Genomic DNA, 22,303 nt, shown 5'->3' with positions numbered 1-22,303 from the left:
GTTCACCTTAGCATGGAAGCAGTCATTCACCCTCTCCATTCACTTGTTGAGAACCTGCCATATGCCTGACACATAGTAGGGAATTAACAGGTGAGCTGGACACAGCCTTTATACCCGAGGATTACCATCTATGGGGGCAGACACATAACTGAGCACTAGAGTAAGGTTGAGTGCAGATCCAAACCAGAAAACTCAATGTGATTTGAGCCTATTATCTCTGCTCAGAGAAGGTGCCAGGTTTTACAGCACTGAGTCCTAAACATAGACTCAAAGTACTTCTGGGTGTGAGGTTGTTCCCTTTTGCTCTCAAGAGGGAAGATAAGAAGGACAGCCACTGGGAGCCTACAGTGGCTGACTCATCTCATCAGCTGGGCCCTTCATTCAGTGCCAGCTCCAGGACTCTCAACTTCCCATTTTCAGTAAGATAATAAATCAAGAGGTGTTTAATTCTCACTCTTTGATTTTTCTCTTAATGAGAAATGAAAACTCAAGCCATGAGTGGGAAAAAAAATAAAGGGCCAGGTCAGAGACTGTCAATAATTTCCCTCATTATCCAGAGTACAACTGGGAACTGAGGTGCAGAGTCCCCACAGAGCTTGAGGGAAATGGTAATGAGAACCTGTCATGGCATGCCATATGGAAAGCCCCTCCCTGGGCCCACATCCTCTGATCTCTCTGCTGTCAAGACAAAGATGGCAGGCCAATGGCAAAGGCTTGCGGTGGATTTAAAAGCAGCAATCACAAACATCCACCCAAGGAGAGAGGAAGTATGTATACTTCTTTACCCAAATGTTTATTTTTTTCTGGTGGGTGTTTGCAATAGGAGCAAAGTCTTTGCTCCAAAGTTGTTACACTTCCATGATTTCCATTTTCTTTTGGAAACCTCAGTTTTATGGGATTACATAAAGAGTTTACATAATTCCCATGTTACTTTCTTTTCTGAGCCCCTCTTTCCTGTAGTCTTGCTACACTTTCACCAGCCACATCATCATTTGGTATCTCTCTCCCTCCCAAGCTCTATTTTCTCTCTTCTCCTGTATGTAGACTTCCTCCAGGCTGCTGATTTTGTTGGTGCTACTGCTACTACTATTACAGAAAATACTTAGTAAAGCAGTTGGAGCTGAAAAATGTGAGTGGGAGAGAAAGATAGCTCCTAGCCTGTGGAATGTGGCAAAACAAGAGCAGCATTCAAAGAACTGGAGATGCCCTTAAGAGGTCCCTACCTGGTCTCTACAGTGATAGATCAGAGAAATGGAAAAGTTCTGACTATGAAATAGGGACATTTAATTTATTTGTCAAGGTAGTCCAGTGGAGAATCTACCTATCATCAAGAAAGAAAAGAACAGGGTCCTTATTGGCCACAAGTCTGAATTATGGCTCATCTTTTTAAAATAAGGCACTGTACATTGCAAGTAAAGACGGGTTTCCCATAATGTCAGTGTTGGTTTTCCTTTCATGAGTAAATTTCAGCTTACAGTTTCACTGATGGGTCAGTGTCGACTATAGCAGCAAGTGCTTCATATTCTGGACATTCAAATCAACTGGTAAGACTCTCTTAACGGTCTTCTAAATAACCTGCAATTTTTAAATTCTGTGCTTGGCCAGATACTTTTGGATTTTGTGGGAAAAGGCCAGGATGGGATGATTTGAGAAAATAGCATTGAAACATGTATATTACCATATGTGAAATAGATGACCAGTCCAAGTTTGATGCATGAAACAGGACACTCAAAGTCAAGCCGGTGCACTGGGGCAACCCAGAGGGATGGGATGGGGAGGGAAGTGGGGGGAGGGGTTCGGGACGGGGGACACATGTACACCCCTGGCTGATTTATGTCAATGTGTGGCAAAAACCACCACATTTTTCTAAAGTAATTAGCTTCCAATTAAAATAAATAAAAGCAAAAGATCTAGTTCTTATATGAGAACCTGTAAAAAAGGACGGTAAGGTGCATTTTACAACCTTGCTATACAGATTTTTATAGATAGTCAGATAGTTCCAACATTTTGGCATTGACATCTGTTAGTTTTCTTTTCCCCTGCAAGTTGAGATTTTTCTGGTTCCTTATGTGCTGAGTAATTTTGGATTTTATCCTTGGCATCTTGGATATTAAAAGACTCTGAGCCTTGTACTTTTGTCTTATTAGGCAATCCACTCAGGTTCAGGAGGCAAGTTCTACCCAGCCTTCTGGGAGGTTATGATTTCAATGTCCATTCCCCTCTCAAAGCCTCTGTAGTGTTACTCTGATTAATCTCAGGTCTGTGCCACTGAGTGGGACCTAGACAACAGCCTTTGTCGAAGCTGAGTTCTCAGAGTCCTTGGTATGCAGTTAAGGATCAGATCTGTGCGTGTTCAGCTCAAGATTAAGCCCAGGCGTTCATACACTACTTGATGAGGTTGCTTTCCCAAGTTCCTCCCACTCTAGAAGCTCCTTGGTCCTTTCTGGTTCCTTGGACTCCCCTCCATCATCCTAAAGCCCCAGTTTCCACTCCCCTACTCTCATGTACACTTCTCAGAGATTAACTCATTATGCTGCTGCTGCTAAGTCGCTTCAGTCGTGTCCGACTCTGCGCGACCCCATAGACGGCAGCCCACCAAGCTCCACGGTCCCTGAGATTTTCCAGGCAAGAACACTGGAGTGGGTTGCCATTTCCTTTTCCAATGCATGAGGATCTCATAATAAGAGGACAGACTGAGAAAATGAGCAACAGGGGATTTGCCTTACCCTTCTGGGAATACAACTCTTGTCATTAGAGAGGCTGTCCCTGGTGGCTCAGATGGTAAAGAATCTGCCTGCAGTGCAAGAGATGTGGGTTTGATCCCTGGGTTTGGAAGATCCTCTGGAGAAGAGAATGGCAACCCACTCCAGTATTCTTGTCTGGAGAATTCCATGGACAGAGGATCCTATTGGGCTACAGTCCATGGGGTTGAGTCAGACACAATTGAGCGACTAACCGCCCCCACTACCACCGAGAATTCTAGGCACCTCCTCACTGCTGCCCTGACACTGAGAAGAAACTCCCTTCCCACTTCTAGAGTGAGAACTAGAGGGTTTCTTCTAACTCAATCAGTTCATGGCACTCTTCACTTCTGGATTTTGGGCAGTATTGGGTGTAGTTTGGAAGATATCAGAGGACAACAAAATGCCAACACCACTGCTGGTTTGGCTGTACTCCTGATTCTGGTTTTCTTTTTTGGTTTACTTTCCCAGAGTCCTCCAACATTTTTTCCATACATTCTGTCTAGGTTTTATGGCTGCATTTCTTGGCACAGACAGGGTGGAGTGTGCTTCCTCCATTATATCCAGAACCAGAAACCTGAATGCATTATAGAGAGTATAAATAGTTCATGAAAAATGTGGTGTTGTACAATGACCTAAAATAAATTTAATAATATCATTTAACTTTAATAAAATTTTAAATAATGCAGATTTTGCTTATAAATTTAGGAAGCATTTCGAAGAGCACAATTTGTATAATCTAGTTTAAAAAAATCAGCGATAAGAAATTTAAATTCTTTCTTTTCTCTAAAAGTGTTGCTTGTAATAAGCAGAAATATTCAAACTAATACATTGACCTCCAACTCAAAGTAGTAGGTACTTAATAATTGTTTGTTGTGACAGTTTCTGATGGTGTTTCTACTACTGAAAATGCTTTCAAATTCACAAGTGTGGTTCTGAATTTCTGTGACAAACTAGATAAATGATTCCCCAAAACATGTATTTTTAGAAGAATATAATAACCTCCCCAGAGTGGCTCTAATCTACCTGCTAGTCTCAAAACTTGACATAGCTTCACAAGTATCCTTCAGCTATGCTACACTTCTCTCTCCTTTTTCCCCAAAGATACTTTGTCCTTGGAGCATCTATGCACCGAGTCACCATTTCCCCCACGGTTTTTGGATTTCTATTTTTTTTTTTTTTCTGCAAAGCTCTCTGCTCAAATGTATCTTCTCTGAAGATTTCCTCTCCTCCAGGCAGAGTTAAGTGGCTCCCACCTTCAGAAGGCCTCAACCTCCCTCTATTTTAGTGTCTTTTTATAAGAACCATAATTGTTTCCGTCTTGTCTCTCTTTTCTGCTTACTTATGATCTCCTTTAAGATGGGGACTAGGTCTTGTTCACCTTTCTGTTTCTAGCACCTATTGCAACACTGGAGAGGAAACAGAGAGAGTGGTGGGGCAAAATCCAATGGAGCATGAGAGGAAGGGAAGTAAAAGAGAAGAGAAGACCCGTGGTAAAAGGCACAGCCCAAGATGCTTTGAAACTGACAAAAAATCCAGCAAGTTCATTTCTAAACACAAGTAGCAGTGAACTTTCCCTGTGATGGCCTTCATCTTGAGCCCTAAACAAAAGGGATTGATTGAAAAGAGACCCCTGAGGACTTCAGGAACACTTGCCACACGCAGTTACATATAAAAGTGTAAGATATGCTTCTGAATCTGTCCTTTGCAGGTGTGCTGATTCAAGAAGTACAGAATGAAAATCTTGACCTAACAGAAGAATCTCAAGCATACGCTCATCACTCTTCGTATTATAATTGTTGTCAGTTATGCTGCCCCACTTTGATGTTTGCCTGGAATAAGCAGAAGCCAGAAAGGGCTGTGTAGATAAATCCCAAGAAATAGTCCCACTGGAATCAGAATATCTCCATTCTTTAATGATTCTTTGAAATTCCAGAAAGTATTAAAAATTGGAATGATGTCCTCTAATAAATGGAGGAAAATGTATCCCTCTGTATGACAAATGTCAGACTAAAATAGAAACTTTTGAAATCACTCTTTCAAAAGTTTCTATTATAGTCAAGTGCTGTATCTTGGAAGTATTTTTGGTCTTTGAGAGAAATAACAAGTTTTGATGCCTGCAGTCCTATAGTATATCTGTGTGCATTTGCCTTTTAGATCAAGCATCTCAAAAATCGGTATTAAAATCTTTGCTTGTTGTTGTGATCACACTAGATAATAGCTCCTAAACAGAAATGTCCTAGTTGTTCTATTATAAATAATTTCCGTTATTTCCTCTCAACATCTTGGGTTGAGACCAAATATTCCACCCAGTGGATGGGGTTCATCAAATATTTACTGAGGGCCTATTTCTGTTTGGCAAAGGTGACTTCTTTGCTTCTTCCAATACTCTGTGGCTTTAAAAAATTGTCTTAAAATTTTCACTTTGAAATGATTTCTAAAAAGTTGAAATAATTTCTGTAAGTTAGAATGCTAAACAAAAAGTTACAAAAATAGAACAAAGGATTTGCACATACCCTTTCATCCAGATCCCTAAATGGGAAATGTGAGCATATTTCATAATCATAGTACAGTGATGGAAATGAGGAAATTCACATTGGTTCAATACTATTGTCTACTCTACAGACCTCATTCAAATTTCACTAATTGCCCCACTGATGGCCAGGGCCAGCATCCAATTCAGGATTACATGTTCTATCTACTTTCATGTTTGTCTTTTTTTTTTTTTAATGTCTGTTTTGCCTCCTTTTAATCTGGGGTGATTCCTTAGTCTTTCTTTGTCTTTCACAACCTTGACACTTTTGAAGGGTGCTGGCCAATCATTTTATACAATGTCCTTCATTTGGGGTTTGTCTTGTGTTTCTTCATGATTTAATTCAGATTATAACTAAATACTACAGTAGCAGTAGACTGCAGTAGACTACAGGAGCAGTTGCTCAGTTAAAGTAAAAACTTTTTTCTTCTAATACAGAGGTTTGGAGGAGGGGCTGGGAGGGTATATAAATAATAAGCCCTTGTATATATAATTGAATTCAGCTAAGCCTGAATTAATACTTCATTTGTAGTTTTTCTCTTAATCCTTCTTTTACTTTTTCCTTGTCTCCATCCCTTTCTGAGAGGACCACTTTTGACAAAGAAAGCTGACATAGAATGCTGGGTCAAGGTATATAATTCTGACATTCACCTGGCCTCCAAGGCAGGTATTGGTGTCCCAGCAAGTAAGATGGTGGCTTTAGAGACTAGAATTCAAAAGCGGGACAGTATGGCCTGGTGGGGGGACTGGACAGACATGCTGGCGTGCCCAGTAGGATACAGGCACAGTTTTCAGCTCTAACAAGCTAATGGACCGTGGGCAAGTTACTTCTCCCCGCTCCCTTTCACTCTGATTCTGCTCCAAGCCCTCCTCTTTGGAGAGGTGTCTACCTTAGAATTGCATCCTCCCCCCATCACTACCCAGCTTTCTCTTCTCCTCCCCACTCCACCCATTCAGCCTTCCTAAGACATTATCCTGTAGATGGTCTGAATGTGAATTCCACACGCAGCCCTGAATTCTGCCCCCCTGTTTTAGTTTCTCCAGGTCTGTCAGATTCTCTCCCATTCTCCATATGGTTTAACTAAAGGCTAAACAGGGGAACCATCAAGATGAATTCTTTTTCTTTTTTTTTGGAGGTGTGGGGGCTGGGGGCTGGGTAGAGAAGCCAAGAAGTTCAAGATCGAATCTGGTTGGTGAGAAGGGGCTTGGGGCTGGGTTGGGTTGGGTAGATGAGTCTGTAAACACATGCACTTTGGCAAATGTTAACATTCTCCACTTTTCATATCTATATGTTTGCAGTCAGTCCCTTGTGCCCCACTCTCCCACTGAGTGGGTTAACATATGGGTGCACAGAGAGAGGCAGTCTCTCACTGTATGGATGGGCCCCTCAAGAAAACACACTCTTCAGCACTTTTGACTTTCTGAAAACAAAACAACCCCAAACAGGTGTTTACACCAGCTTTGCTAAACTTGCAAAAATAAAATGAAGGAGGTTGGCGGCAGAAAAAGACATTCTATTTCAAGCTAGTAAAGTCCCGTTTGCAAACTGGAAAGAGATCCTCAGTGCAACCCCTAAGCTCGTCAGGTGCCCTCCTCGGCAGGCTGTGGCCATGGAGATTTAGGGCTGGGATTTGCTTGTTTCTTAAAGCAGAAGAGTCTTGTTTATTTTGGAAGGCGATGCCTTATGAATTTTTATTTACTTTAAAATACATACTGATATTGAATACCATGTTAACATTTGTTTTTCTTCTACCCTTTATTTTAGATGGAGTGTAATCTTGTCACTCAGAGTTTTTGCCCACCATGGAGGTATTCAGGTTGGCAAAAGATTATTGTGTGTGTGCTTTTCCTCTCTTCAAAGGTTAAATGTAACCCCTGAGAGTTATTAGTTTAAAAAAAGCATGTTGGGTTGACAGGTACCTACTACATGCAGCAGAGTCTGAGCTCGGGGTTGCGGGTACATATCCTCAGTGTCAGAGGGGGAAGCCAGACTTGGAGCAAATGACTCAGCTATAAGCGAGGAGATGCAGACACAGAGGCAGGGACAAAGGACTTCAGTGAGGGTTGAATAAAAGCTAGTATTTATTTTTTAAACCATACGATCATTTTTAGATGAACTTTTTTCCCCCTTTATTTTTGGTTTTTATTTGTTGGCTGCACCGTGCAGCATGTGGGATCTTAGTTCCTTGATCAGGCATTGAACCTTCGACCCTGCATTGGAAGCGCAGAATTTTAACCACTGGGCCATCAGGGAAGTTCCCAAAGCTAGTATTTATTCAGTCCTCCCTGAGCACCAGGCCTGAGTCCCAGTGATGGGGTCCCAAAGACTAGAACATGCAGCATGGGTGTAGGAGGTGGTTTCGGGGGCCATGTTTGCTGTGTGCACCTTCGCAACTGAATACTGACTGGCATCCATGCTTAGAGCTCTAGTCTCTGATGGGTGATCATCACTAGAGAAAAGGTGAAACCCCTCATCTGCTTCTGCTCCTTCCGACATGTTCTAGACCTTCCAGCTCAACCAGCTAAGGCTTGTTCTCCAGTCCCTTCCGGCCACAGCTTCTAGCTCTTGCCCCACCCATCTCAGTGCGGGGATGGGGGGGGGGGGTCCTCCACTGCCCCACCTTCAGCACTTTCTTTCTTGCCTTAACCCTTCCCTTGCCTGCTGTCTCCTCCAGCCTCTCTAGGGAGGCTGTATCCACCTTCCATTCCCCAGGGCTCCCTCCGCAGTTCCTTCATTTCTCCCCTACCCTTCATCCCAGCTCCTCTCTGTCAGGCTTAGACCTGCTATCTATCAGTTTCCATCACTTCCCACTCCTATCCCTAGCCCGGCTTTTTCCTCCCGGAAGAAGCTCCCTTCTTTCTGCCAGATTCTCCAGGTGGGGCCGGTGCCCCTCCCCCATCTCCATTACCTTCCTGCTTGCCACTGTTTCCGTGGGCCAGAAAACTCAATGCTAGATGCCCCTCTTTTTGCCCTTGAGCTCTGAAAGCCTTTCTGTCATGAACAGGTGTCTTTTAAATTTATTTTTGTTTTTTCAAATCCGCTTACTTTATAAGAAATGTTATATTGAAAAAGGGACTGATTTTTTAAAATGCTGAGTAAATAATAGGCCAGGTGATGAAGTTAGCAACAATAATGAATGATTAAAGATTTTAAAATTAAAAATAAATAAATAAATAAATGAAAACCAAAAAAAAAAAAAAAGAAGAAGCAGCAATGTATTTTCTCATTCAACCTTACCACAGCCTAGTGAAGTTCAAGTGTGGACTGCTATCACCCCACTTTGCAAAGGGAGCCTCATTTGGGTTTTGTGATGAATTCCTTCATGTCACACAACATAGTTTAAGGAATTGGCTTTACTGGGGAAAGGCAAACTTACAAGGCTGGGTTTGTCCCCTGAACTCCATCATCCTACTGAATTTAGGTGCAGCCTTTCCCCCAGGAGGATGGGGTGAAGAACCCCACTGCAGCTGGCTTGTTGTCTAGGCAACCAAGAATGAGATCCTGGTATCACCTTTGGCAGTTGTGCTCATCGAACCATGATTCCCATTTTGTAGATGCAGAAATAGACCAGAGAAATTTAATAATTTGTCCAAGTTACACACCAGTTCCAGCACCTAAATTTAAAACCAGTCTATTTTTTACACAAAGGAAAAAGATCCTATGAAGCAACAAGGAGGGGAAGACCTCTGCTCTCTATTCTCTGGGCTTTACTTTGTATCTCTGAGAAGTAAGGTGCTATTCTGTGAGGACCCAGACCACTCCACACCCTACACTGACCCCCACCCAACTCCCATGTTGTTTTGGAAGCTGTAAGGGATGCTGCAACCCCTCCCCTTTGATGATTGTAAAGAAGCCTTAGCAGGAATCTTGGTGTGCCTAAGTAACCCCCAATGCCAGAGAATGAGTACCCAAATTAAAATGACTTCAACAGTTTACATTTTAAAATGCCATATAATTGCTGACAATGGTTCATGGTAGAGGTATCTATAGAAATTTTTGAGATCTTGTATATAAACATCAAAAGGAAAATAGGAGCTGTTTCTTTGATTCTCACTATGCAATTTTTAAGAAATGCTTTCATATTTCATTCAACTCTTTCTTCCCTTTTTCCTCTTTCTCACTGGTTCTGAAAAATAAGTGTATCCATAAGTATGCAGGCTGTAGAAAGCTGACTCTTTCTATATCTAATAAAAACCTTGGGGAGTAATTGAAATAACTTGGCTCCGGTAGTCAGGTTACATGCTGCATAATATCAAAGGAAAAACCCATATTGAGGAAAGTAGCAGAAAACAGGAAGAGGAGCTGGAGAATAAAGCCAGAACATTAAATAATGAGTAACTATGAGAAACTTTAAAATTTTTTTAAAAAATTACATCCTTAGAAAAATAGTCAAGAAGCATTTTCAAAGAACTTATACTAGACAGAGTGTATGCTCTGTGTATTTCTAAGGATTGTGAATTTAAAGAAAAGAAAGGAAATACCACCCCCCCATCCTGCAACTCCACCCCAGCATCTATTCATTAGATAAAAGTCTGACAGAAGCCATGGGTTTCAATCAAATTTTGACACGCGTGTTTTTTTATGATTAGGCTCTCCTCCCATATCCTTTCTCTCTTTTTATCTCCACAATCTGAATTTTAAAGAAATGCTGTCAAGACAGTGTACCACAAAAGGAGAGATGTCGACCATAAATTGTACCAAGTACTTTTCAGAGAATTTTACTTTGGTCTTTTTGATTTTACAAAAGATGGCTGCATTCATTGTGGGTACAAAGTGATGTGGAGACGACATGCCTGGGTCTTGTGAGAGAGAGATGCTGGTGTTGCAGGCACACGGGGAGAGCACAGCTTCCAGCTTGTGTTTCTGGCCAAATTCTGTTCCTTATTCTGCAGCTAACATGTACCCTCAGCAGGGGACCTTGGACAAGTCCTTTATTTTGCTCGGTTTCCTTCTAGATTTTTATTGTTGTTGTTGTTATTTCTATATAAAACCAAAATCTTTGGGAAACAGGTTAAAAAAAAAAAAGAAAAAACAATCACCCATAATTTATCAAACATTATGATTTTGGTGTATTTTCTTATGTGCAGCTATTTGTTTTTCTTTTCTTTTAAAAATATAGTAGAAATTAAAGCAATATCCAATTTTACATCCTGAATTTTCTTTTGGCAGTGTTTTTCTTTCTAAATAAAAATATATGGGGACTTCCCTGTGGCCTAGTGGTTAAGAATCCACCTTGCAATGCAGGAGACATGGGTTCCATCCCTGGTCAGGGAACTAAGATCCCATGTGCCATGAGCAATTAAGCCTGTGAGCCAAAACTAGAGAGACTGCACACCAAAATGAAGATCCTGCATGAGACAAGGAAGATCCTAGGTGCTACAAATAAGACTCGAAGCAGTCAAATAAAATTTTTAAAAGTACAAATGGGAAGCAATGGCTTCCTAGTCGGTCTAAAAAAAATATATTGTTTTAAGGCTCATTTTCTAGAGCTGCATAATATTCCATGTCGGTATTTTTGTTCTTTGATTTTTACAGTCTCTGTTGACAGAACTTTTGACAACACTGGGGCTGTTTGAATATCTCACTGAAGGAAAAAGAGAGGTCAACAAGCGGCCAGTGTTCACTTTATGTCTATGATGATCCTTGGTCAGATTTATTGACAACTTCAATAAACTATTGAGCATGTCCATACACAGAGAGACAAAGCTGATCTCTTTCTGCAGGATAGTCTCAGATGATAGACTGGTGACTGTATTATCTTTGCTGGTGTCTCAGTGGAGTGAGACAAGCTGGGTACAAATTCTGGATCTGAACTTCTTATTGATGGGATCTGAACAAAATTTTGGCTTCTCTACACCTGTTTTCTCAGCTGTAACAATGTGGATATCATTCAGTTCAGTTCAGTTCAGTTGCTCAGTCGTGTCCGACTCTTTGCAATCCCATGAACTGCAGCATGCCAGGCCTCCCTGTCTATCACCAACTGCTGGATCCTACCCAAACTCATGTCCATTGAGTCGTTGATGCCATCCAACCATCTCATCATCTGTCGTCCCCTTCTCCTCCTGTCCTTAATCTTTCCCAGCATCCGGGTCTCTTCAAATGAGTCAGCTCTTTGCATCAGGTGGCCAAAGTTTCAGCTTCAACATCAGTCCTTCCAATGAACACCCAGGACTGATTTCCCTTAGGATGGACTGGTTGGATCTTCTTGCAGTCCAAGGGACTCTCAAGAGTCTTCTCCAATATCACAGTTCAAAAGCTTCAATTCTTTGGCGCTCAGCTTTCTTTATAGTCCAACTCTCACATCCATACATGACTACCATAGCCTTGACTAGACGGACCTTTGTTGGCAAAGTAATGTCTCTGCTTTTTAATATGCTGTCTAGGTTGGTCATAACTTTTCTTCCAAGGAGTAAGCGTCTTTTAATTTCATGGCTGCAGTCACCATCTGCAGTGATTTTGGAGCCCCAGAAAATAAAGTCTGCCACTGTTTCCACTATTTCCTCATCTATTTACCATGATCTTAGTTTTTTGAATGTTGAGTTTTAAGCCAACTTTTTCACTCTCCTCTTTCACTTTCATCAAGAGGCTCTTTAGTTTTTCTTAAGTTTCTACTATAAGGGTGGTGTCATCTGCGTATCTGAGGTTATTAATATTTCTCCCAGCAATCTTGATTCCAGCTTGTGCTTCTTCCAGCCCAGTATTTCTCATGATGTACTCTGCATATAAGTTAAATAAACAGGGTGACAATATACAGCCTTGACGTACTTCTTTCCCTATTTGGAACCAGTCTGTTGTTCCATGTCCAGTTCTAATTGTTGCTTCCTGAACTGCATACAGGTTTCTCAAGAGATAGGTCAGGTGGTCTGGTATTCCCATCTCCCATAGAATTTTCCGGTTTATTGGGATCCACACAGTCAAAGGCTTTGGCATAGTCAATAAAGCAGAAATAGGTGTTTTTCTGGAATTCTCTTGCTTTTTCAATGATCTAGTGGATGTTGGCAATTTAATCTCTGGTTCTTCTGCCTTTTGAGACAGACTTCCCTTGTGGCTCAGATGGTAAAGCGTCTGCCTGCAATACAGGAGACCCAGGTTTGATCCCTGGGTTGGGAAGATCTCCTGGAGAAGGAAATGGCAACCCACTCCAGGATTCCTGCCTGGAGAATCCCAGGGATGGAGAAGCCTGGTAGGCTACAGTCCATGGAGTCACAAAGAGTCAGACACGACTGAGCGACTTCACTTCACTTCCTCTGCCTTTGCTAAAACCAGCTTGAATATCTGAAAGTTCACGGTTCACGTATTGCTGAAGCCTGGCTTGGAGAATTTCAAGCATTACTTTACTAGTGTGTGAGATGAGTGCAACTGTGTAGTAGTTTGAGAATTCTTTGGCATTGCCTTTCATTGGGATTGGAATGAAAACTGACCTTTTCCAGTCCTACGGCCACTGCTGAGTTTTCCAAATTTGCTGACATATTGAGTTCAGCACTTTCACAGCTGATTTGAAGTAGCTCAACTGGGATTCCATCACCTCCACTAGCTTTGTTCATAGTGATGCTTCCTAAGTCCTCCTTGACTTCACATTCCAGGAAGTCTAGCTCTAGGTGAGTGATCACACCATCGTGATTATCTGGGTCATGAAGATCTTTTTGGTACAGTTCTTCTGTGTATTCTTGCCACCTCTTCTTAATATCTTCTGCTTCTGTCAGGTCCAGGTGGATATCATTAAAGATCCTAAATTCTGAGAAATGTATTTTAACACATCTGATACTGGGTTGAGAGCTGTAATCTATATGTTGTTGTTTAGTCCCTAAGTCATGTTGAACTCTTTGTGACCCCTTATGGGCTATAGCCTGCCAGATTCCTCTGTTCATGGGATTTTCCAGGCAAGAATGCTGGAATGGTTTGCCATTTCCTTCTCCAGTGGAGCTTCCTGACCCAGGGATCGAACCTGCGCCTCCTGCATTGGCAGGCAGATTCTTTACCACTGAGCCACCAGGGAAGTCTCTGTCATTTTCACCACCTTAACACTCTACAGAGCTAACACAATCAGTGGTATCTTAGAATTGAAGAAATACAATGTGATGTGAAATAATATAGTATAATATGTTATATATAGCAAATACTTGCAAGAATAATTAAGTGAAATATTTTACATAAATTGTTATTAGCATTCGGTAAGAGATTAACACCAGCTATTATTTCATCAGTAAGAAAAGAGCTATGTTGTCCTTACAACAGAACATTTGTTCTGTGTAGAATATATATTATAAAAATGTTATTTGTAGGTCATATACTTAGATAGAACTTGTACTGCTTGGGAAATTCTGTAATACTCTTGATTAGAGATGGCACAGGGATGGCAAATAGGTTTAACTTTCTGTGCCAAGTCTAATTTGTTGATGGTGTCTTCAGATGAGCTGTACTGTGAGAATCATTGAGGTGGAATCTGAGTGCATCAGACAAGAGTGCCAAGGTGTATTAGGAATATTTTCCCCAGGCTTTGGAAGATGGAGTGGCAACACACACACTAAATGTTTGCCATCTTTCCATTATTGTCAGAAAACATTACTTGGCAGCTCATTAGGCAGTAGCCAGGCCATGGTGTCATTGGAAGGAATGATGTTGAAGCTGAAACTCCAGTACTTTGGCTACCTGATGCACAGAACTGACTCGTTGGAAAAGACCCTGATGCTGGGCAAGATTGAAGGCAGGAGGAGAAGGGGATGACAGAGGATGAGATGGTTGGATGGCATCACCATCTCAATGGACATTAGTCTGAGGAAGCTTTGGGAGTTGGTGATGGACAGGGACGCCTGAAGTGCTGCAGTTCAGCACCGTGTCTGGGTCACAAAGGGTTGGACATGAGTGAACGACTGAACTGAACTGAACTGAAGGCCACGGTTTATCAATCAGGAGTTTCGTCAAAATTGTGTGGCTACGGACTGAATCTGGGTCCAAGGTGGGAGGTGAGAACCACACAGGGAAGAAGCAAACCCAGAAGACACAGATGTCTGGGACACACGGGAGTGGATGGAGACCTGGAAGTCATGATGACACTCTGAAAACAGTTCCTTTTTTTTTTTTTTTTAACTGTTTAAAGATAATTCTTTATTAGCATTTTGGTATATATTCTTACAGGCTTCTTCTACAATGCATACAGAATATAAACTAATAAGTTTATTACACATTATCTTATTAATAATCATGATTTATTTAGCATCCATCATTCTACTCAGAGTTCTAAGGGAAGCTCTACCCAGATTACTTGGGATCCTCAAAATTTGGAAATGTTTTGACTTTCTTGTTCATCTTCTTCTTATGTGCTCTATCAGTCTCATTCTTTTTTTTTTTTTAAGTTAATGGCTGCATATGTATTTTTCTTTTGTTTGTTTGTTTGTTTGTTTTTTACAATACTGTTTTGTCATACATTGACATGAATCCGCCACAGGTGTACATGAGTTCCCAATCCTGAACCCCCCTCCCACCTCCCACCCCATATCATCTCTCTGGATCATCCCCGTGCACCAGCCCCAAGCATCCTATATCCTGTATCGAACATATACTGGCAATTCGTTTCTTACATGATAGTATACATGTTTCAATGTCATTCTCCCAAATCATCCCACCCTCTCCCTCTCCCACAGAGTCAAAAAGTCCGTTCTATACATCTGTGTCTCTTTGCTGTCTTGCATACAAGGTCATCATTACCATCTTTCTAAATTCCATATATATGTGTTAGTATACTGTATTGGTGTTTTTCTTTCTGGCTTACTTCACTCTGTATAATCGGCTCCAGTTTCATCCATCTCATTAGAACTGATTCAAATGTATCCCTTTTAATGGCTGAGTAATACTCCATTGTATATATGTACCACAGCTTTCTTATCCATTCATCTGCTGGTGGACATCTAGGTTGCTTCCATGTCCTGGCTATTATAAACAGTGCTGCGATGAACATTGGGGTACATGTGTCTCTTTCAATTCTGGTTCCCTTGGTGTGTATGCCCAGCAGTGGGATTGCTGGGTCATAAGGCAGTTCTATTTGCAATTTTTTAAGGAATCTCCACACTGTTCTCCATAGTGGCTGTACTAGTTTGCATTTCTACCAACAGTGTAAGAGGGTTCCCTTTTCTCCACACCCTCTTTAGCATTTATTGCTTGTAGACTTTTGGATTGCAGCCCTTCTGACTGGTGTGAAATGGTACCACATTGTGGTCTTGATTTGCATTTCTCTGATAATGAGTGATGTTGAGCGTCTTTTCAAACACATGAAAACAGTTCATTTTTAAAATGGCTTTGGGGGATTTCAGCCACAAACTCTTAGCTGTTTTTCTTAAAACCCCAAGCCGAGTAGAAATGTGGGTGATGCTGCACCGTAGGGAAAGCAGAGTCTTTGCAATGACCTGGATTTCAATCAGCCCTTGTTCTGCTAATGCTCACTTAGTTCTGGCTTCCTGAACCTTGATGTCCTCACTTTGGCCTTTCTAGAACTTTGCTGTTGGATGACTGAGAGGCCCTTGTAGTCTCTGCCTTGACTGCATCTTGTCTCTTTCTCTTGTGCTGTGGGTGAAAGTCTTTGAACCCAAGGCCCCCTCTCAGAAAAGGCAATGGTATTAGAAAGGGAATTTGTTCATCTTAGTCTTGTTATCTAATTCTCTGCTTTTGGGTACTTATGAAATAAAACCAATTATTACGGGCACATTGGTGAAGATTTAAATGGAACACTACATACCATTTTTTGAAATATTCTGATAGTCCCTGTGATTGCAGCGGTTTCTTTTCCGTAAACGAAGGTAAATAGAATTTTCTTTAATTCTGAAACAAACATATATGTGTATATTTAATTTCAGGACATTTACATGATTGAGTTCAAAGAAGCATGTTTTTATTGTAATTTTTTTAAAATGTGAAAATGAACTCAGAAAATCAAATCTCTGCAGACACATTTTCTCTAAATTGTCAATACATTACTAGGAATTGTTACAAGAACAGTTCTACAAAATGGGTTGCATTGATGTGATAAGTTCAAACTTCTTTTTTTTAATGACGACTTCCAATCATCCCTTTCTAACCTTTCAACCAAGAGCTGTTTCAAATCTCTTGAGGAATTGATCATTTTTACCAGTTTGATTATTTTAAACCTGACCATGTTTCCTTTCTGCTTTTGGTTGTTGTGAAGCTCTGACAGACACTCTTGTCTTTCAGATTCCTTTCTTTCCCTTCTTCCATTTTACTTTTCAATTTATTTTAATTTAATTAAAAAAAATTTTTTTTTGGCTGTGCCATGTGGTACATGGGATCCCAGTTCCCCAACCAGGGGTCAAACCTGTGTCCCGTACATTGGGAGCAGGGAGTCTTAACAGGCCCACCAGGGGAGTTCCCCCCACCTTCATCCGTTTTAATAGAAATTTTAGTAGGACACATGTCTGCCCCCCTAGCGATGATGGCTTTACCCATCTTTACCTGCAGCTAGGAGCGGCCACCTCACTAAGCTTTGGACCATGAGTGGAATTCTCCAGTGATGGCTTCTGGGAATGCATCTCAGGAAACAACTGTCTGGTGACCTTGCTCAGTCCTTTTTCTCCATTCTGCTGCCAACAATAGGATGGCTGCCATTTTGGACTATGGGGATAAGTTCTACACTGAGAAGGCAGAGGGGTGAGAATTGAGCTCCCATATCAGACCTGGACTGCATATGTGAGAGAAATAAACTCCTTTGTTATCTTATTTAAATTCTCAGACATTGAGTTTTTCTGTTACTTATAGCTGAATCTATTGGGTTAGCCAAAGAGTTTGTTTGGGTTTTCCCATAATCTCTTACTTAACATTCAGTAATACTAATGGACACAGATCTTAGAGAGGAATTTTCAACCAATAGCAGGCTATAACTGCACATGTTTTAAATTACTTCCTTGGCTCCTCTTTGCCCCATCTTTGATTTTCTATCTTCTTTTGCCAAATTCTAATATAATTTAAATGCAATTTAATGTTATGTTCTCCATACTTTCATAGGCTTCCTAAAATCCTTTTTGAAACCAGGCCAGGTATAAACTAAGGAATAATAATTAAACTCAGACATTTTCAATTATCTTCTCAAGTGTATTTTATCTTCTCTTCATAAAAATAGACTTCCTATCTCACAACCTTACATAAATCATTATTTATTTTTAAGTGTTATATAAATTTCACTCATTGTATTAGAGTGCTTACCAACTGTCTCAGTGCTTCAGACAGGTAAGCATGTATCAGGTTTGGGATACACATTTGTATCCCAAGTGTGTACATATTTGGAATGCACTGCAAGTAGTGTTCTTTCTGAAGTCTAAGAGAACTAATGATAATAGAAAACAAACTTGTGGTTACCAGAGGAGAAAAGGGAACAGGGGAATAAAATAGGGGTTTAGTATTAACACATACACACTACTGTATGAAAAATAGATAATGAAAAAGGACCTAGAGTACAGCCCAGGGGACCACACCCAATACACTTATTCAATATTCTGCAATAATTTATAAGGGAAAAGAATCTGAAAAATAATATGTATATATCTGAATAACTTTGCTATACACGTGAAGTTAATACAACATTGTAATCAACTATACTTCACTTCCCTGGTGGCTCAGACTATAAAGTGTCTGTCTACAATGTGGGAGACCTGGTTTCAATCCCTGGGTCGGGAAGCTCCCTGGAGAAGGAAAAGGCAACCCACTCCTGTACTCTTGCCTAGAAAATCCCATGGATGGAGGAGCCTGGTGTCCATGGGGTCGCAAAGAGTAGGACATGACTGAGCGATTTCAATTTCACTTTCATACTTCAATAAAGTATGTAAAACTCCAAATCCGCACCCCACCCCACTCCCTAAATCTTAATGGCCTGTACGTGTCAGTCCTGTTCTACTCTTTGCAATCCCATAGATTATAGCCCGCCAGGCTTCTCTGTCCATGGGGATTCTCCAGGCAAGAATATTGGAGTGGATTGCCATGCCCTCCCTCCAGTGGATTTTCTTGACCAGGGTTTCCTGGTCGATCAAGGATTTCCTGCATTGCAGGCGGATTCTTTACCATCTGAGCCACCAGGGAAGCCCCGAATTATAATAATATTTCTTAATGTTAATGGAAGACCAAGGTCTCTGAGCAATAATTTAATTATAGGATTTTTGCTCTGTGGTAGAGTTTTGAGGTAAGTGACTTATTTTACTTTTTAATATCAAAGCGACCCAGGCATATACTTTTCAAAATCAATTTATTTTACCTGAGTGATGTTTATTGACCTTATTATGTTCTATGTTCTGTATGTTCTACAATTGCACTCATCTCACATGCTAGTAAAGTAACACTCAAAATTCTCCAAGCCAGGCTTCAGCAATACCTGAACTGTGAACTTTCAGACATTCAAGCTGGTTTTAGAAAAGGCAGAGGAACCAGAGATCAAATGCCAACATCCACTGGATCATCGAAAAATCAAGAGAGTTCCAGAAAAACATCTATTTCTGCTTTATTGACTATGCCAAAGCCTTTGACTGATCACAATAAACTGTGGAAAATTCTGAAAGAGATGGGAATACAGACCACCTGACCTGCCTCTTGAGAAACCTATATGCAGGTCAGGAAGCAACAGTTAGAACTGGACATGGAACAACACACTGGTTCCAAATAGGAAAAGGAGTATGTCAAGGCTATATATTGTCACCCTGCTTATTTAACTTATATGCAGAGTACATCATGAGAAACGCTGGACTGGAAGAAGCACATGCTGGAATTAAGATTGCCGGGAGAAATATCAATAACCTCAGATATGCAGATGACACCACCCTTATGGCAGAAAGTGAAGAACTAAAGAGCCTCTTGATGAAAGTGAAAGAGGAGAATGAAAAAGTTGGCTTAAAGCTCAACATTCAGAAAGCTAAGTTCATGGCATCTGGTCCCATCACTTCATGGGAAGTAGATGGAGAAACAGTGGAAGCAGTGTCAGACTTTATATTTTGGGGCTCCAAAATCACTGCAGATGGTGACTGCAGCCATGAAATTAAAAGATGCTTACTCCTTGGAAGAAAAGTTATGACCAAGCTAAATAACATATTAAAAAGCAGAGACATAACTTTGCCAACAAAGGTCCGTCTAGTCAAGGCTATTGTTTTTCCAGTGGTCACGTATGGATGTGAGAGTTGGGCTGTGAAGAAAGCTAAGCGCTAGAAAATTAATGCTTTTGAAGTGTGGTGTTGGAGAAGACTCTTGAGAGTCCTTTGGACTGCAAGGAGATCCAACCAGTCCATTCTAAAGGAGATCAGTCCTGGGTATTCATTGGAAGGACTGATGCTGAAGCTGAAACTCCAATACTTTGGCCACCTCATGCGAAGAGTTGACTCATTGGAAAAGACTCTGATGCTGGGAGGGATGGGGGCAGGAGGAGAAGGGGACGACAGAGGATGAGATGGCTGGATGGCATCACCAACTCGATGGACATGAGTTTGAGTGAACTCCAGGAGTTGGTGATGGACAGGGAGGCCTGGCGTGCTGCGATTCATGGGGTCGCAAAGAGTCAGACATAACTGAGCGACTGAACTGAACTAATTATGTTCTATGCACTGTTCTAGGCATCTGGATTATACTGGCAAGTGAAAAAGACAAAGACCTCTGCCCCTCTATCACTGACATCCTGGGAGGGGAAAAAACCCCCCACTAAACATCATGCATAAGCAAATTACAGAGGATGCTAGAAGACAGTAATTGCTATTATAAAAAAAGAGGAGACATGGGAACTAGGATCAGAGTTGTCAGAGCAAGAACTATTGAAAAAGTGAATGTGAGCAAAGACTTGAAGTTGTGGAACAAAATAGTTGAATTATTTATGTCTACAAGCCTTGCAGTGATACACAGCAATCTCACATTCCTCATCCTGCCTGTTTCTCCATTTTGAGAGGCAATTAATTTCAACCTTATTTGGCTGAGCCTTTAAAATATTTTTTAAATTATTTATTTAGTTTTGGTTGCGCTGGGTCTTTGTAACTGTGTTCAGACTTTCCCTAGTTGCAGCCAGTGGGGCCTACTCTTTGCTGTGGAGCAGAGGCTCTAGGCACATGAGCTTCAGTAGTTTTGGCTCCGCGGGCTCTGTAGTTGTGGCACAGAGGCTTAGTTGCTCCATGACATGTGGAATCTTCCCAGAAGAGGGATTGAACCCATGTGGCCTGCACTGGCAGGTGGATTCTTTTCCACTGTACCACCAGGGAAGTCCCTGGCTGAGTATTTCTGTATTTTCTTCCTTATTTCTAAATAAAATACTTCCAAGGCTACTCCTTGACTTATAGTCTTTGGCATTATCTACTCACATCCCACTATCAAGAAGCTTCAGCTATTTACAGCGGATCTATGGTTGCTTTTTCTTCTCTTCACAGCTCTTTTATTTCCCTGGAGTTAATAGCTGCTTTTGTTTCTCTGCTTAATGTTCTGAAGTATTTAACATCAATTTACCCTTAAACCTTTTTATAAATATTTGATCTCCTTTCAATATGCTCTGATATATCATATAATTTAGTAATTGCATCTTCTTGTGGAATTCTCTCCTGAAACCTCTTGACCTGCTTAATCTGGACTTGTTACTCTGTCACCCTGGGGTGCAGCAGTGTCCTGGGAGCTCCCTTCTTCATCCTCCTGGAGGTTTTCTTCACCTCTTTCTGATTTATTGGATATCTCATTTCCTGGAAGGCCACATTTTTCTTATTTTTGATGAAGCATACTTTTAAATATTATGTTTGAAGGATGTGTGGGAAGTAAAATTATTATTAGCATTTGTATATCTGAAACTGTTTTTACTTTTTGACTTGGTGAGGTATAGGGTGGTGAGGTATTGTGTGTGAGGTGGAAGGTGGGCCCAGAATCACAGCCTGTCACACCATAAGTACAAACACAAATAGGGTTAAGAGGACTTAATGGGGAAAAAATCCAAATAGAGAAGAAGCAGCGTTCATTTGGTTTCTGAACTCTCATTATCTCATAAAAAGCTGTCTCCAACAGTATATAGCTAGACTAGCACATCTACATATTTTTAGAGAAAGATAACTCTTGAGTATGTAAATCATTAAGTAATTGCAATAATAATAGATTTCTGGGATAGGTAATTGGTTTGTTAAAAAGGAGGAGTCCCTTGGCTTCTTGCTAAGCTACCAATAGGAAGAAAGAAATGGGCTTCTAGGACCATCAGAGTTTGCTCACTGGCCAATGTGGTGGATTTAAGAATGGCTTCATATCTTTGGCAATCCTACCCTTAAATCTTGGCTGTCGTGTTACTTCTTTCACCAATGAGATGTGGTGGAAGTGCACTCTGCCAGTTTTGGCTTGGCTTTTAAGATTCTTAGCAACTCTAGTCTCTTAGAGCCCTGGTCCACCATCTGAGAAGTCTATCTTTCTGGAGACATCATGAAAAAAAGCCTTATAGTGGAAGCAACCAAGATGTCCTTCAATAGGTGAATAGACAAATGAACCAGGTCTATCCGTACAATAGACTATTAGTCACAGTACAAAGAAGTGAGCTATCATGGCATGAAAAGCCAGAGATAACTTAAGTGCATACTGCAGAGTAAGAGAAGCCAATCTGAAAAGGCTACATACTGCGTAATTCCAACTACGTGACATTCTGGAAAAGGCAAAATATGGAGACAGTAAAAAAAAAAAAAAAAAAAGGTGGTTTCCAGGGGTTATGAGGAGAGAGGGGAAGATTAACAGGTAGAGCACAGGGGCTTTTTAGGGCTGTGAAACTAGTCTGTATAATATTGTAATGGTGAATATATGTCATTACACATTTGTCAAAACTCATAGAAAGCACAGCACAAAGAGAAAACCCTAATATGAACTATGGACTTCAGTTAATAATACTGTATCAATGTTGACTCTTCATTTATAACAAATGTACCATACTAATGCAAGTTGTTAATAATAGGGGGAATTGAGAAGATGAGGCATACATGGGAACTCTCAGTACTTTCTGCTCAATTTTTTCTGTAAACCTAAAATTGCTCAAAAAATTAAAATCTATTT

General features: G+C 40.8%; 1 protein-coding gene across 5 annotated transcripts in view; it reads right to left on the bottom strand.

Moving 5' to 3' along the window:
• Nucleotides 1-22,303, bottom strand: part of AOAH (acyloxyacyl hydrolase) — a 199,116-nt gene that overhangs the window by 42,629 nt on the left and 134,184 nt on the right. For all 5 annotated transcript variants that reach the window (XR_009600488.1, XM_042248592.2, XM_060415018.1 and 2 more), the window contains one exon: nucleotides 16,005-16,087. Coding sequence is in view for 4 of the 5 variants with exons in the window: in XM_042248592.2 (XP_042104526.1) it covers nucleotides 16,005-16,087 (83 nt within the window). In the remaining variant the exon portion in view is untranslated. The remainder of the gene's footprint in view (nucleotides 1-16,004; nucleotides 16,088-22,303) is intronic.

Source organism: Ovis aries, chromosome 4 (genome assembly GCF_016772045.2).
Source record: "Ovis aries strain OAR_USU_Benz2616 breed Rambouillet chromosome 4, ARS-UI_Ramb_v3.0, whole genome shotgun sequence".
In the NCBI taxonomy this organism is placed as follows: Eukaryota; Metazoa; Chordata; class Mammalia; order Artiodactyla; family Bovidae; genus Ovis; species Ovis aries.
Note: the sequence above shows the minus strand (reverse complement) of the source record. Positions and strands in the feature narration are given on the sequence as shown.